General features: G+C 37.4%; 1 protein-coding gene across 2 annotated transcripts in view; it reads right to left on the bottom strand.

The window, feature by feature from the left end:
• The window catches only part of LOC150080729 (TBC1 domain family member 1-like), a 339728-nt gene that overhangs the window by 167863 nt on the left and 155216 nt on the right, over positions 1-16649 (bottom strand). For both annotated transcript variants that reach the window (XM_090381763.1, XM_090381761.1), the window contains exons 7-8: positions 13027-13118; positions 1920-2045 (exon numbers count right to left, since the gene is read on the bottom strand). In XM_090381763.1, coding sequence (XP_090237889.1) covers positions 1920-2045; positions 13027-13118 — 218 coding nt within the window. The remainder of the gene's footprint in view (positions 1-1919; positions 2046-13026; positions 13119-16649) is intronic.

Here is a 16649-nt window from a genome sequence, read left to right on the forward strand (position 1 = left end):
AGGCACTTTACTCACCCGGCTAGCCCAGTCGGCTGCAAACAGAAGTGCAAAACTACAAATGACATTCACTAGCAAAACAGAAACTGGGTCTTACAAATTAGTAACCTTCAAAATTGATGCTAGATGCATAAAACTTCACAGATGCTTCACTAAGACTGATTACAAAATGTCACATGATTACACGACTGGGATGAAATTCCCCCAAAGCATTTTAAAATAATTTTATTAAAACGTAATTAATTTTAAATACATTTCTGGGCTACTGCCTCATTTCTCAGAATGTTCCCATCCCAATTGCGCACACACTGACAAGTTAATCCATCGGTGATAAATGAGGAGTATGTTCATCCATTTCAACATTAATACATTGTACTTCCCTCAATACAAAATGCCAAAAAGTTGGAATTTCTAGGAAAAAATGTATAAAGTGACTAAATTTCCCTCCTCGCCCTCCCAAGTGCAAAAAAATTCATATTCTGTAAAAAAAAAAAAAAGTGTTAAACCACTCTGTTTTGTATGAAACATTTTTATATTCAACTAAGCATTGTTTATGCACTACCAATGAATTTGCATCTAAATAAGATGCAAATTCATTGAAATCAAAGTCCTACTTATAAATCTGGTACCCATCCAAGACATGGATTTTTGTGCTTAATGCTTTCATTCTGAGCACTGTTTTCAGCACTAACAAAAAAAAAAAAAAAAAAACAAGTTAGGTGACATATGCAGTACATTACAACCCAAGGCACGTTAGCAAATAGTAATGATTCATGCTTTATAAGAAAAAAGTCAATCATCAACGTGAAACTGTGCTACAAAGATTCCTAAAATATTCTAGTCACTCTCCCTCGGGCCTGAATGCAAGTGACTTTATTCTGTGTCACACTTGATGCAGTATGTTCGGATTTTCTACCTGTCATCTTAATCCAGCTATGGAGGTGGACCTGTTTAGCTTTCGCTTTTTGCATCTGGTAGTGGGTTTCAGTTATTAGGAGCTATACCAGATGGCACCACTATCGTATCGGTCAACAGTGTAAAATGATGCAAGAAATCAAGCTTATACAGCATCAGCCAAAAAACAAAAACCAATGCTTCCCATTTCGATTGTCCATTCCCTCTAACAGCTCATCCAATTCTTCCTTGAATTTATTCAAATTACCCACCTGTACAACAATGGGAGTTTGTTCCAATAATCAACCAGCCTCTGACTAAAAGAAAATTTACACAAATCCAATCTGTATCCATCTTCCCTCAATTTGAGACTTTATGCCCCCTTGCATGTATTCTGAGTAAGAGGAAGGATTTCATCAACTTTGAGCTCAATCCTTTAAACACCTCTATTAAATCTCCCCATAGGTTCCTAGTCTCCAGACACTGCAATTTGCAGACCTGAAGCCTTTCCTAGTAAGGGCACCCTTTTGCTGCCCTCACCAGTCGTGTTGCTCTTCTCTGAACCTGTTCCAACAGATCCATGTCTTTCTGAAAATGAGGCTCCCAGACCTATATGCAATACTCAAGATGTGGCTAACCATTGCCTTATACAATGGTATAATCACCACCTTATCACTGTTGGGATAAGATGGTGATTCCTGTATAACATTAACAAAACCTCTGTATATTCCTACATACAGGGATACACAGGGGTTTTGCACTGTTCAGAGAACTTCATATATAGACATTAAGCTTCTTTTTATTAAATTTTTATCGCTATAGATAGAACTAGAAACACTATGCCTAAACCCTTAATTATGGACAGAATGTTTCTACTTACACTTTTAAAATGTTACATATCATTCCTTTATTGATTTTGTAATAATAATATTTTTGCTCTGTATGTTACTGGTTTAACCATAAAATGGGAATTTAAATCTTTGAACTCCTTGTTTTTGTACTGTAATGGACTATAAATTATTTCTTACCTCTTGTTTCTGACCTTCTTTTGGAGCTCTGATATGAGTGTGCTTCATCTGCTTTTGCTCACAAAATGATCTGAGAAGCATCATAAAGACAACATTCTGTTCTGGTAAATCCATTGCATCAGTTTCCTATTACATATAAAAATAAAAATTACTTCAACCTTTTTTTTTTATATCCAAAACACAGAACCAACAAATGAAATTTAAATTCAGAAGGAAACCTGTAATAGTGTAAAATGTGTAATGAACATTCTTTTTAATAAAGTAAAATTATATGTCTGTGAAATGTTTCAAAGTACTATAGTTTTCTATAAGTGACAAAACATTAACAAAAACTAAGTTAAATAGCATTATTTACTTGCAATCTGCTAGTACAATGAAAAATTTATAAAAAATGAATTCCAATAGTATTAAAAACTTTCTGAAGACTTATTTATAAATGTTCACAGTACTAGAAATATATAAGCAACTAACTAATGTTATTTTAAATTAGTTTTTGTTACTGTTTTGCTACTGGTGAGAAAATAAACTGATCTGCTGATTCTAAAAATACCAACATTATGTCTTTAGCACATCTCAATTAAAAGATATCCTGAATTTTTTAAAATTAATTTAATGAACAACCAATTTCAAATATCACACAATAATACATATGCTATCTTAAAAATGAGTTATTCATTTTAAAGTACTTTAATTAAACATATAATATACTCCATACATTCTACTTCTTTAGAATGTATGGAGTATATTATATGTTTGCCACTCACGCAGTTTTTCTTATAGCTCATTTTTCTTTCCCCTCTTAGGAAACCAGCAGTAATCTCCTATCATGGCAGTATCCCAGTGACCTTCGTACCACTTTTCCATTGTGGATATGTCCTGACGAAAGCATTCCCTCCCCCTGCTCATGATACAGCCCAACTAAATAACTTAGCATTACATTCACTTTATAAAGTTTCAGAGCAAGATGCCTCACAAGTAAAAAGAAAGAGATAGCAGATTTAAAGAAAGAGAAGGTCAAACAGATAGAATTAGAATGGTGCCATGATTTGTTGCATAGCATTATAACTATGGAATTTACTAAGAGTTTAAGAAGTTCATTGGATTTATTAAATCCAATGATTTAAAAAAATATCAAGATATATGTTACACATGTTGTGACTATAACTAAACTATCAGGTGACAGTATTTTCTATTTTTGGTTTAATTTACTACTGATTATAACAAGTTAATTGTTTAAATGGAGTCTAAAAGGTGCCATGTGCCTGACCTCCATATATTTTCTAATTTTTGAGAGTAACAGATGCTAATATGTGAATATTCCATGACCAGGACTCAGAATGAACCGATAATGATAATGTCATGCATATACAGTAATACCCCGACTTACGCGAACTCGGAGTTACACGGTTCTTGATTTTTTCGTTTCGCAACACTGCCGCCCACTATCTTCAAGGTCGTTTTTCATATGCTATCGATATATGGTGCGACAGCAGAGAGTGAGAGTGAAAGATGAACAAAATTCAACTTTGCTGCAGCATGAGCTGCACACATATACAAGAATTTGCATTCCAACTGTCATATTTATATGTGTGCGTTCGAATTCGTGCTCAACTTTTGTCGGAAATTACATCGTTTTCACGAATAAAAAAAACTTTCCAGGCTTTAAGGTTTCCAAAGACCGAATGACAATGATGGTCGGCTGGAATGCAGCTGGTAAAAGCAAGTTAAAACCTCTCTTAATATATCACTCCGAAAACCCAAGAGTTTTAAAAAATATATCTAAAATTAGCTTACCAGTGATTTGGAAGTCAAATCATAAAGCTTGGGTGAGAGCTTCCGTTTTTGAGGACTGGTTTGGTCACCACTTCATACCCGAAATCGAACATTATTGCAAGTCTAAACAGATTCCATTTAAATTGATCCTTCTTATTAACAATGCACCCAATCACCCTCCTGCCACCCTAATTAATTTCGACCGACATGTGAAAGTAGTGTTTTTGCCTCAAAACACAACCAGCTTGCTTCAACCGATGGACCACGGAGTCATCAAAACATTCAAGGCCTACTACACGAGGCGTTCATTTGCACATCTGAATGAAGCTATGAGACAAAATAGTGAGATATCTGTTAAAGACTTTTGGAAACAATTCAATGTTTTAGATGCCGTAAGAATCATTGAAGAATCTTGGGATGAAATTCACAAAAAAACATTGAATGGTGTCTGGAAGAAACTTTGTCCATTTTTTTTTCAAAAACGAGATGAAAACAATGCCAGAAACTGATCTTGTCGCTCATATGATAGAAGAAGTTGTTAATCTTGCCAGGCAATTAGATTTGGAAGTCAATGGTGATAATGTCAACGAGCAGTTGGATTCACATAGTGAGGAGCTGACAATGAATGAGCTCATAGAGATGCATGAGCAAAATGTCACTGAATTATCCGACACTTCAGACCCAGTTCCACCAGAAAAGCACATGACAATTGCAAGCTTGACGGAAGGTCTCAGCTCAATTGAAAAGGGCTTAAAAATTTTAGAAAATAGACCCCAACGAAGAACGCATTATAGCTACAAAGCAAGGAATAAAAAATTATTAGCTTGCTACGAAGAAATTCTGAGTGAAAAAAAGAAGGCGCTGTGTTGTCAGACGAATTTGTTAGATTTTATGAAGCCATCAACATCGAAATAACTTTTTTACTTAACTCATTTATTTTTTAATAAATAATTTGTATAAATATGTATAAATAACTGCAATTTTATTAAATATTTTTCTTTTATACTAGTGTTTTTGTTAGTCCTTGGTCCCAATTAAACAAAATTTATATGTATTTATATGCAAAGTTGTACCCCGACTTACGCAAATTCGACTTAAGCGATTGTCCTAGACCCACCTATCGCGTAACTTCGGGGTATTACTGTACTTGATTATAAAAAATAAGATATTTTATTAACAAGTATTCTATTTCATAAAATTTATCATTTCAACTCTTGTGCCTGATAGGTAAACAGATCAACAAATAAGAGGAGGCCTACTGTACAGTGGGTATCCTCTATGATTGAGAGCACAATATGCATTATATTTAAGCGCCTCTGTAGCCAGGTGGGAAGGAGCAGCAGTGCGTAGCACACGCTTCTTGATTAGACCGGGGTTCGAGCCTGTCACCACCAAATACGGAGGATGCGGAAAGGTCAGGGAATGACCACCGCATATTCCCGGAGCAATATGGCCTTAGTTGCTAATGCTCCTAAAAACCAAAATAACAAACAAGTCTGTGGTATAAAAATAAATTCTTAGTAGGATAATTTTTCATTCATTCATCAAGCAGACAGCTCCAGTTTGTAAAAACACAGATAAACCAGATAATAAATTTCAAGTGATGATGAACATGATCAATTATATAAACCATAATAAAAGACAACAGAAACTAACAAAATATTTGATACTATAAAAATGCAGGGAAGTATTTATAAACAGTTGAAAAAGCTGAAAATCAAATAAATTTGTACATTTACCATGTTCGATTTTAAATTATAGGGATCATTCTGCACCCATTTAAGACTGAGGAAAAGTATTTTGTACCAAGGGTTGGGCTTATATTCAACTAAAAATAGTATTTTTTTTTTTTTTTTTTTTTATGTTAACCCCAAACACAAGAGGTAGTAGAACCTATAGTACTTAGTACCATGCTTGGGTTGGAGGTTGAGAAGACGAAAGAAGATATTTGTTGACATTCGACTTGAACTTCTGTAGACTGTAATTTTCAGGAAATACATATGAAGGAAGGTTGTTCCAGCAAACGGCAGTTGAATTAATAAACGAGGAAGATGAAAAGTTGGTTCTGTGAGTTTGAAGTTGGACAGTAAATGGATGTTGGCTGGTGGCTGAACGTGTTCGGACTGTTTTGAAAGAGAGAGCGGGAATTATAGAAGCCAATTCAGAAGAACAGTGCCCATGGAAGTATCTGTAGAAGAGGCATGCAGCAGAAACAGTACATCTATGAGACAGCGAGTGGAGAGACTCTGTTAGAGATGAATCATTAATTGACCTAACTGCCCTCTTCTGAATGGAATCAAGAAGCCTGAGAGAGGTTTTGGGGGCACTACCCCAGATGTGGGAACAATATTCCATGGCAGGGCGGATTTGCGATTTATACAGAGTGAGCAGTTGTTTGGAAGAAAAGTAATGCCAAAAGCGAAAGAGAAAACCAAGTTTTTTAGATGCAGAGGAAGCAATATTTGTAATGTGCTTGTGCCAAGAGAGATTAGAAGTCAGGGTAATCGCCAAAAGGGATATATCATTTTGCCTAGAAATCGGAGTGTTACCAAAGATAAGCATAGGAGCAGAAGAATCTATTTTGCGAGATATAAGACAAGACCGAGTTTTTTTCGAAGGGTTGAAATCAACTAAGTTGTCTTTGCCCCATTGGAGAATTACCCGAAGACCAGCATTTAAGGAATTGGTAGCAGATTTTTGCGCAGGGCAAGGTTGCTCAAAATGGATAGTGGAATGCAATGTGCTATCAAAGGCAAAACTATGGATAGGATTTCTGATCAATGGAAGTAGGTCATGAATATACAAGAGGAAAAGAGTGGGGGACAGAACTGAACCTTGGGGGACACCGGCATTAGTGGAGAAGTTAGAAGACAGAAAACCATCTACCATCACAATCAGTGAGCGATCAGAGAGAAAACTGGATAACCAATTACTAAAAACAGTTGGCAAACCTTAAGATGGAAGCTTGTTTAGAAGACCTTTATGCCAAACACGATCAAAAGCCTTTGAGATGTCAAGAGCAACTACTTGTGTTTCACCGAACCTTTCCATTGAATTAGTCCATAAATGGGTAACATAAGCCAGAATATCACCAGTGGATCGACACTGACGGAATTCATACTGGCGATCGTTGATCAGACGGAAGGTTTCTAGGTAGTTTAAGAGTTGGCAGTTAATCGATTTCTCCATTACTTTAGAAAGAGTAGAAGTAATTGCAATGGGACGATAATTGGATGGGAGGGTTTTTTGTCACACATTTTTAGGAACTGGCTGGATATGAGCAAATTTCCAAGCAGAAGGAAAAACACCTTTGGAATAAGAAAGTGAAAAAGGCGGCAAAGAATAGGAGTAAATTCAGGAGCATAGGTTTTGAGATCAAGTGAAGAAATACCATCGGGACCTGGAGCTTTCTTAGCATCAAGATTCGTCAAAATCCTTCTGACATCCTTCAGACAGAAGACCACAGGAGGCATTGAATAGAGCGTGTTGGGAATGGTGGGAGGTGTTTTACCAAGATCATTAATACATGAGTTGGAAGAAAAATGGGATGCTAGCAGGTCAGCTTTATCCTTGGCTGAAGTGTCAACAGAACCATCTGGTTTGGACAAAGGTGGGAGCAGAGATGGGCAAAGGTTGCGACCAATAGCTTTGGCGAGAGACAAGAATGCTCGGCTACAATAAGGGCAAGGAGCAAGTTTTCTACTCTTAGCCTGTTCAAACTCTAGTTTGGACTGATTAATAACTGCTTTACAATTGTTGCAAGCTTTGGTGTAGGCAGAAAATGAAACTGAAGAATTAGAAACAAGCCAATTACGGATATGCAACTTTCGTCTGTTGAACAGACTTAGCACATTTATTGAAAAACCAAAGTTTAGATAAAGGACGAGATTTTAAAGTGGAGTGTGGGATAAAGGATTCCATTCCTGCAAGAATAATTTCACTGAAACGATCTGAGCAAACATTGACATCAGAAGTTTTGAAACAGTAATCCGACCGAGGAAAAGAGATCTCGCAGCTTATCCCATTTTGCATTCTTGTAATGCTAAACAATACAAGGTTGTGAATAGCCATGAGATAAAGGCTCCATTGGAGAAGAGACAATCACCAAGTTGTGATCTGAAGTGCCTAAAGGACCTCTCACTTCAACCGTGTACTTAGAAGGGTTGTTTGTGAGAAAAAGATCAAGCATGTTGGCTGTATGATTAGGATTGTCCGGTATTCTTGTAGGTAAATGAACAATCTGTGCAAGGTCATTAGTAATTGCAAAAGCCTGAGCATCTCGACCAGCTGGGTCGGTGTGACTAGAAAACGGAAGGCAGCTGGAGTTGTGAACATTAAAATCACCAAGGAAAATTACCTCACTGTTAGGAAAGTTGGACTGGAGAAAGTCAAGTTGCAAAGAGAGGAAGTCAAAGAGCCCCAAGTGATTAGTGGAGTTGGGAGAACGGTAGAGACAACAGATTTATTTGACACAATGAGGTAGAGAGATTTTAAGCCAGAGGAGATCAAAGAGAGGAGATTCCAAATTGCCAAGTCTCTGACAGGGAATATCAGAATGGACATATACACAACTACCACCTTTGAGGATAAAGGAATCATACAGAGAATAATTTGGGCATCTGAGATGAGTGGTAGTTGAATCAATCAATAACTGAGATTGTCAGAAAAAGTACATGGGGTTTGGCAGACTACAAGTGGAAATGGACATCGTTGAGATTAGAATCGAGACCACGTATATTTGTGAAATGAATTAGGAAGTGTATGACTGATTTTAAGGTTGTCTGCTTTTTAGATACAGTAAATTCTCCATACCCTATCTCTGAAGCCTTCAGCTGCAGTTGCGCCGTAAAACCTCCAACAACAACAACAGCTATCTCTGAACTGAATTTCAGTCGTTCCGACAATATCAGCATTAGTCTAATCATTACATCAGCACCAGTTATTCTGACTAAAAGAAAAAGTTTATTCATTTTATTTAAAACTCCTAGCATTACTAAACCGACAGCTTGTGTCTTTCTTGCGATAGTGTAGTATTGACAATTAATTAATTAAATTTATTGATCTTATTAACTTAAAATATCATAACCCAGACTAGAGCAGCAAAGCAAGGGGCACAAATTGGAGGGAGTGCTGTGACTCGGGGGAGAAGTGAAGGGGGGGCAATTCTCCAACGCATCACAGCCTAGAAAAATGTGCAACTTGTGAAATGTTTGCGGAACTCTCTGGAAGAGAACATGATCTAGCCAAGGAGGATGTCTTTGTGTGTGCCAGGTGCAGAGAGTGTCTAGAAATTAGGCGTAAAGTCAGCATTCTAATAGGCAACTACGAGAGCTTGAGGTGTACGGTAGAGGCCCTCGAAGAAATTAATACGAGGGGCCTGTCAAGCTCTCAGCTGCCCAACTCAACACCAGAGCTCACTCCTGGGCATCAGACAACACAGCGGCAATCTCCAAGGCAGAATGCACTGGTCCCACAGGAATTATTTGTTGGTGACTCTATTGCCAGGGAGACAGAGAATATATTGTGTAAAAAGGATAGATGGAATAGGACCATGGTATGTCTGCCAGGGGCAAAAGTTGAAGATGTTGTAAAGCATATATCATCTTTTAAGGGCACAAAAGGTGGTATTGTTGTACATATTGGCACCAGTGACATTGAGAGTAGGAGATCTTCAGATTTACTTAACAAGTACAGGTCAATGATACAAAAAGTAGTGAGTTAGGGTTAAATTTGAAAGTGTCTGCAATTCTGACCAGACACGATAGGAGGGAGTACATGATGAGAGCCTCGTCAATCAATTCAGCCCTGGAGTGAATGTGCAAGGCTCAAGGGGTAGAAATTTTTTCAGCAAACAGGAGAGACTTCTTCTACAGGGATGGGATACACTTAAATAGAAAGGGTGCAAGAATATTTGCTGATGCTATCGAGTCAATGTTAGGTGGGTCGGAAAATTGCTAGCTAGGGGGATTCACAGACTAAAAGGTTAAAAGTAGCTGCAAGCAGAGGTGAAGGTAATTCTTGCACTACTTCTATTAGAATAAGCAGTGGCCTGGAGCGAGGGAGGGGTGATGGATGTTTCAGGATCTGATGGCAGTCATTGTGAAACAGGTGAGTATATGGGATGTGTTAGGGTAACTAAGAATAAGAATAGGTGCATGTATACTGCATGTATACCAATGCTAGAAGTATAGTAAATAAATTTGATGAATTTGAAGTGTTGGTCAAGACATCAAAGGTGGATATTGTTGGGATATCAGAAATGTGGAATTGGAATTTGGGAAGTACAATGTGTACAGAAAGGATAGACAGGATAGGAAGGGAGTAGGTGTTATGCTGTTAATTAATAAAAACATAAAATCAAAAGAAGTTCATCCAGTTGATATAGATGAACAGTGCACTGTTGAGTCAGTTTGGTGTGACATAAGCACTGCGCAAGCAAAAATAAGAGTAGGAGTGTGTTATAGGCCTAATAACTTGAATGAGTACAATGAACAATTGTACAGAGAAATAGCGTGGGCTAGTAATTCAGAATGTCTTATAATGGGGGATTTTAACTTCCAATATCAACTGGAACTTGTGGGTTGGTCACTCGCACACTAGTAAGACTTTTGTGGATTTATTGGATGATTGTTTTCTGCAGCAGCATGTTCGAGAGGCAACCAGAGAGGGAAATACTCTTCATCTGGTTATCAGCAGTGATCATTCATGTTTTAAAAATTTGCAGATAAAGGAACCACTAGGTGGCAGTGATCTCAGTGTACTGATGTGGGATTCACTTAAATATATAATTACCATCGGGGGGAAAGGAAAGGGTTTTTGCTTCCGTAAAGGTGAGTACAATGGTCTCAGACAGTTTTTAAATTCTGTACAGTAGGATCAACTGATGATGTTACCAACAGCAAATTCTAAGTGGGAAGCATTCAAGGAATTAATCGTGGAAGCTACTAAAAGTTTCATATCTATTAAGAAATATTATTTAAGGTTTAGGCCTAAATGGTTATCAAATGAATTAATGAGACTCGTGACATAGAAGAAAAATGCATGGGATGCATATAAATTATCAGGCGACACAGAAGCCTATGGTAGATATAAGATAAGTCTGTAATCAAGTCACAAAGGAGGGTAGGCAGGCGAAGGCAGATTACAAGAAATTTTTGGCAAAGGATGCTAAGAAAAACAGCAAGGATTTCTTTACTTATATAAACTCTAAAAAGAAGGGGATGAATCTGATTGGTCCACTTGATATAGATGGTTCGACTGTTGATGATCCTGCTCAGATAGCAAACAAACTGAATGAGTATTTTGCATCTACATTCATACATGAGGAGTTATTAAGATTTGAAAATGCCAGAAGGTTATCAAATTGTAGCAGGTTTCTTAATGATTTTGTAATAACTAAGAGTAAAGTGGGGGAGAAATTGTTGAAGTTAAACATAACTTCAAAAATTTCTGCCAGTAAATGCCAGGTCATCAAATTGTAGCAGGGTGTTTAATGATTTTGTAAAAACTGAGAGCAAAGTGTAGGAGAAATTGTTGAAGCTAAACATAAGAAAGGCATCCCATCCACCCTGGATGGGATCTATCCAGTTATATTAAAGGAGGCAGCAAAGGAAGTAAGCAAACGCTTAGCCATAATTGTGAGAGCATCCTTGGACTCAGGGGAGGTCCCCATGGACTGGAGATGTGCAAATGTATCCCCAAATTCACAAAGGGGGATAGACTGGTGACACAAGTAATTACAGACCAGGTAGTTTAACTTCTGTTCTGGGTAAAATAATGGGGTCACTGGTTAAAGATGCATTGCAGGATCATCTAGACAAGACTGCAGAAATAATTCAGACACAGCATGGGTTTTTTAAGGGAAAGTTTTGTCTGACGAATTTGATTGGTTATTATGATGTGGTTACAAAGGAACTGAATGCAAAAAAATTATTTTGATATCATATACTCGGATTTCAGGAAAGCTTTTGACCCTGTTGCGCATGGAAGACTACTGTACAAATTGGAGCAAAATGGCATAAAGGGTAAGTTGCTACAATGGATAAAAGGATGGTTAAGTGGGAGAAGACAGAGGGTGGTAATCAATGAATGCTGCTCTTCGTGGACTAATGTTATTAGTGGAGTGCCACAGGGTTCAGTGTTGGGACCACTGTTATTTTGTATATTTATCAATGATGTTGATGAAGGTATATCAAGCTTAATGTTGAAGCTTGCAGATGATACAAAGTTTGGCAGGGTTGTTAATAACAGTAATGACAGTGTACTACTGCAAGAGTATCTAGAAAATTTGGGCAGATGGGCTGAGAAGTGGCAATTGAAGTTTAACCTTGACAAATGCAAAGTACTGCATATGGGTAGAAGTAACCCCAGAGAAACGTACCAACTGTGTGGTACTACACTTAAGGTGGTATAAATTGAAAAAGACCTGGGAGTAATTGTGCAGTCAGATATGAAGTTTTCTGAGCAGTGCAGACAGGCTGCCAGGGCAGGTCATGGGGTTTTGTCAATGATATATAGGAATTTTGCTAGCAGGGAAAAGGAGGTGATTGTCCCTCTGTATAAGGCAATGGTCAGGCTACGTCTTGAGTACTGCGTACAGGTTTGTAGGCCTCATTTTAGGAAGGATATAGATTTGCTTGAGCATGTACAGAGAAAGGCAATATGATTGGTGAGGGGAAAGAAGGGATCCTCTTACCAAGAGAACCTTAAATTCTGCAAATTGCAATGGCTGGAGACTAGGCACCTGCATGGTGATCTGATTGAGGTGTATAAGGCTTTGAATGGGTTGAGCATGCTGAATTCTGATGGGATTCTTCCACTTGTTTAGATTACAAACCTAAGGGGGCATAAATTCAAATTAAGGAAAGGCAGATGTAGAATAGATGTGCAGAAATTTGTCTTTAGCCAGCGGGTGGTTAATTGCTGGAACAAACTTCCATCTGTTGTTGTGGAAGTTGATAGGTTAAATAAATTTAAGGAGGAACTAGACAAACATTAAGAGGGAATGGTTGTGTGAATTTTTTTTTTTTGGCTGATGTTGCATAAGCTCATACACTTGTTTTTTTGCATCACATGCCACTACTACTACTACTTTTAATATCCTGATTTCTTCCCTTACAGCTGTTTACCAAAGTCTTTTTCTATAGTATATAACTAATTGAAATTCATTCTGGAACCAATTCAAGATAGCCAATGAATCATACAGCTCTGTTTACAACTGTCTGATTAATTGGCTTTTTTCATGTATGTGGAATTATTAAGGTGTCATACAAATACTCTTGAGTTCTTGCTAAAAAGAAATATATTGTTAAAAATAAAATATAAAATGTCTTACTTGATATTTCCGCATCAATTCTTTCTGTTCCCTTTCAGGTAAAGAAGCAATTCGATGAATAATACCAACTTGTGTTTTGTCTGGAGGTAATCCTATGTTAAAAAGCAATAAAGAATTTTTAATATTAAATACAAGTGGTCTAGTCACTGTCATACTTTTGATATTAAGCACATAAAAATTTTGAATTTATTAATTATATAATTATATTTGGATGGAGAGCAATGCAATTAAATTCTTTCTTTGCTATCACATAAACGTAGACACAAACAAGCCTTAAATAAAGTATCTATTTAGAGCTGTCTGAAGCATGATGTAATGGAGAAAATGCAACCAAATTTGGTGGGTGTTCTTTGATGGATGTGGAAGATAATTTTATGAAAAAAAATTAGTTAAAAAAAATTAATACCGAGGGAAAGCTGCACTGTGAAAAACAAATGCATATGAAGTTTTTCACAGTGCAGCTTTCTGCACTCCCCCACATATAAATATGGAATGGAAGGCATTAGAATCTGTGCGCGAGGATACCATAGTATAAGAAGCACAATTCTGATTACAAAGGAACTGGATGAAAAAAATAATTTTGACATCATATACTTCGATTTCAGGAAAGCTTTTGACATTGTTGTGCATGAAAGACTACTGTACAAATTGGAGCAGTATGGTATTAAGGGTAAGTTGCTACAATGGATAAAGGGGTGGTTGAGTGGGAGAAGACAGGGAGTGGTAATCAATGGATGCTGCTCTTCGTGAACTAATGTTATTAGTGGAGTCCCCCAGGGTTCGGTGTTGGGCCCACTGTTGTTTTTTGTATTTATCAATGATATTGATGAAGGTATATCAGGCTTAATGTTGAAATTTGTAGATGATAGAAAAGTTTGGCAGGGTTGTTAATGACAGTAATAGCAGTGTGCTACTGCAACAGGATCTAGAAAATTTGGGCAGGTGGGCTGAGAATGGCAACTGAAGTTTAACATTGAAAAATGCAAAGTACTGCATATAGATAGAAGTAACCCCAGAGAAAGGTACTAATTGTGTGGTACTACACTTAGGGTGGTAGAAAATGAAAAAGACCTGGGAGTAATTTGTGCAGTCAGATAAATTTTCTGAGCAGCACAGACAGGCTGCCAGAGAAGGTCTTGGGGTATTGTCAATGATATACAGGAATTTTGCTAGTAGGGAAAAGGAGGTGATTATCCCTTTGTATAAGGCAATGATCAGGCCATGCAATGAGTACTGCACACAGGTCTGGAGGTCTCATTTTAGGAAGGATGCAGAGTTGCTTGAGCAAGTACAGAGAAGGGCGAGAAGATTGCTGAGGGCAACAAAAGGGTGGTTTTACCAAGAAAGGCTTAAGTTCTGCAAATTGCAACATCTGGAGACTAGACACCTGCGAGATGATCTGATTGAGGAGTATAAGGCCTTGAATGGGTTGAGCAGGCACAATTCTGATGGGATTCTTCCTCTTGCTCAGATTATGAACCTGAGGGGGCATAAATTCAAATTGAGGAAAGACAGTTATATAGATGTGGGGAAATTTGCCTTTAGCCAGCAGGTAGTTGATTACTGGAACAAACTTCCATCTGTTGTTTTGGAAGTTGATAGCGTAAATAAATTCAAGGAAGAACTGTACAAACATTAAGAGAGACTGGATTTGTGAAATGGATTTTTTTTTTTTTTTTGGCTGTTGCTACATCAGCTTGCTTTCTTGCACCACAAGCCTCTTCTACTACTACTTGGTGGGGGGGGGGTTGCCAGTGCAGCAAAAGCCTGTGCCTTCCTTGCTTGTTTGTTATTGTTATTTGGTTTTTAGGAGCATTAGCAACCAAGGCCATATTGCTCCAGGAATATGCGGTGGTCATTTCCTGACCTTTCCGCATCCTCCATATTTGGTGGTGACTGGCTTGAACCCCGGTCTAATCAAGAAGCGTGTGCTACACACTGCTGCTCCTTCCCACCTGGCTACGGAGGCACCTAGATTCCTTGCACTATACAGCAAATGGTATTACTATAGAAAGAACAGACAGGATAGGAGGGGCAGAGGGGTTATGTTCTTAGTTAAGAAGCACGTAAAATTTAAGGCAGTGCATCCAGTTAACAAGGGTGGCTAGTGCAATACAGAGTCAGCTTAGTGTGACAAAAGGGAAAACAAAAGCACTGGGAAAACAAAAATGAGAGTAGGAGTGTGTTATAGGCCTAATGACTCTGATTAGTATAACAGTAAACTGTGCAGAGAAATAGAGTGGGCCAGTAAATTAAAATATCTTATTATGGGGGATTTTAACTTTCCAGATATTGACTGGAACTTGCACTAGCATCTTATATGTGGATTTATTGGATGACTGTTTTCTTTGGCAATATGTCAGAGAGGCAACAAGAGAGAGAGAGAGAGTAATACTCTTGATCTGATTATCAGCAGTGATTATTCATTCATTAAGAATCTGCAGATAAAAGAACCACTAAGTGGCAGTGATTACAGTGTATTGATGTGGAATTTACTTAAATATGTAATTACCACCAAGGGTAAATTGAAGGATTTTTGCTTTCATAAAAGTGAATACAGTGGTCTCTTACAGTTTTTAAATTCTGTGAAGTGGGACCTAATGGTCTTACCATTAGGTCCCACTTCACAGATTGATTGATTGATTCTCATTTAGATTGATTCTCATTTAGAATTTGCTAATGGTCTTACCATTAGCAAATTCTAAATGAGAATCAATCAAGAAAATAATCATAGAAGCTACTAGGCTATTCATACCAACTAAGAAACAGAATTCAAGGATTAGACTTAAACGGATGTCAGATGAATTTATGAGACTCATTTCAGAGAAGCAAAATTCATGGGATGCATATAAATTATCAGGTGATACAGACACCTATCATAAATAGTCTGCAATCAAGTCTCTAAGGATGTTAGGCAATCTTTGGCAAAGGATGTGAGGAAAAATAGCAAAGACTTCTTTACTTATGCAAACACTAGAAGAAAGGGATGAATCAAATTGGTCCACTTGATATTGATAGTTTGACTGCTGATGATCCTGCTCAGGTTGCTGAAAAACTGAGTGAGTATTTTGTATCTATATTCACACATAAGGAATTCTTTACAGAAGGGGATGACAGAAGTTTATGAAACTCCAAAACAGAGCTAAAAATGATTTTGTAATAACTGAGAGGAAAGTGGAAGAGAAATTGTTGAAGTTAAACATACAAAAGGCACCTGGGGGGATGGAATCTATCCAATTATATTAAGAGCAGCAGTGAAGGAAGTAAGCAAACTGTTAGCCATAATTATGAGAGCATCCTTGGTTTCAGGGGAAGGTTCCTGCAGACTGGAGATGTATGAATGTATCCCCAGTTCACAAAGGAGGATCAAAGGGTGACATAAGTAATTACAAACCTGTTAGTTTAACTTCTGTTCCAGAGAAAATAATGGAGTCACTGGTAAAGGAAGTAATATAAGATCATCTAAACAAGGCTGTAATTATACTAAAGACACAGCATGGGTTTGTTAGAGGGTAATCTTGTCAATTTTATTGGATAATACGATGTGGTTACAAAGTAACTGGATACAAAATATAATTTTGATATCATATACAGTAAACCCCCGCTATTTGCGGTATCTGTAT

Source organism: Mastigoproctus giganteus, chromosome 9 (genome assembly GCF_048544385.1).
Source record: "Mastigoproctus giganteus isolate SK-2022 chromosome 9, ASM4854438v1, whole genome shotgun sequence".
Lineage (NCBI taxonomy): Eukaryota > Metazoa > Arthropoda > Arachnida > Uropygi > Thelyphonidae > Mastigoproctus > Mastigoproctus giganteus.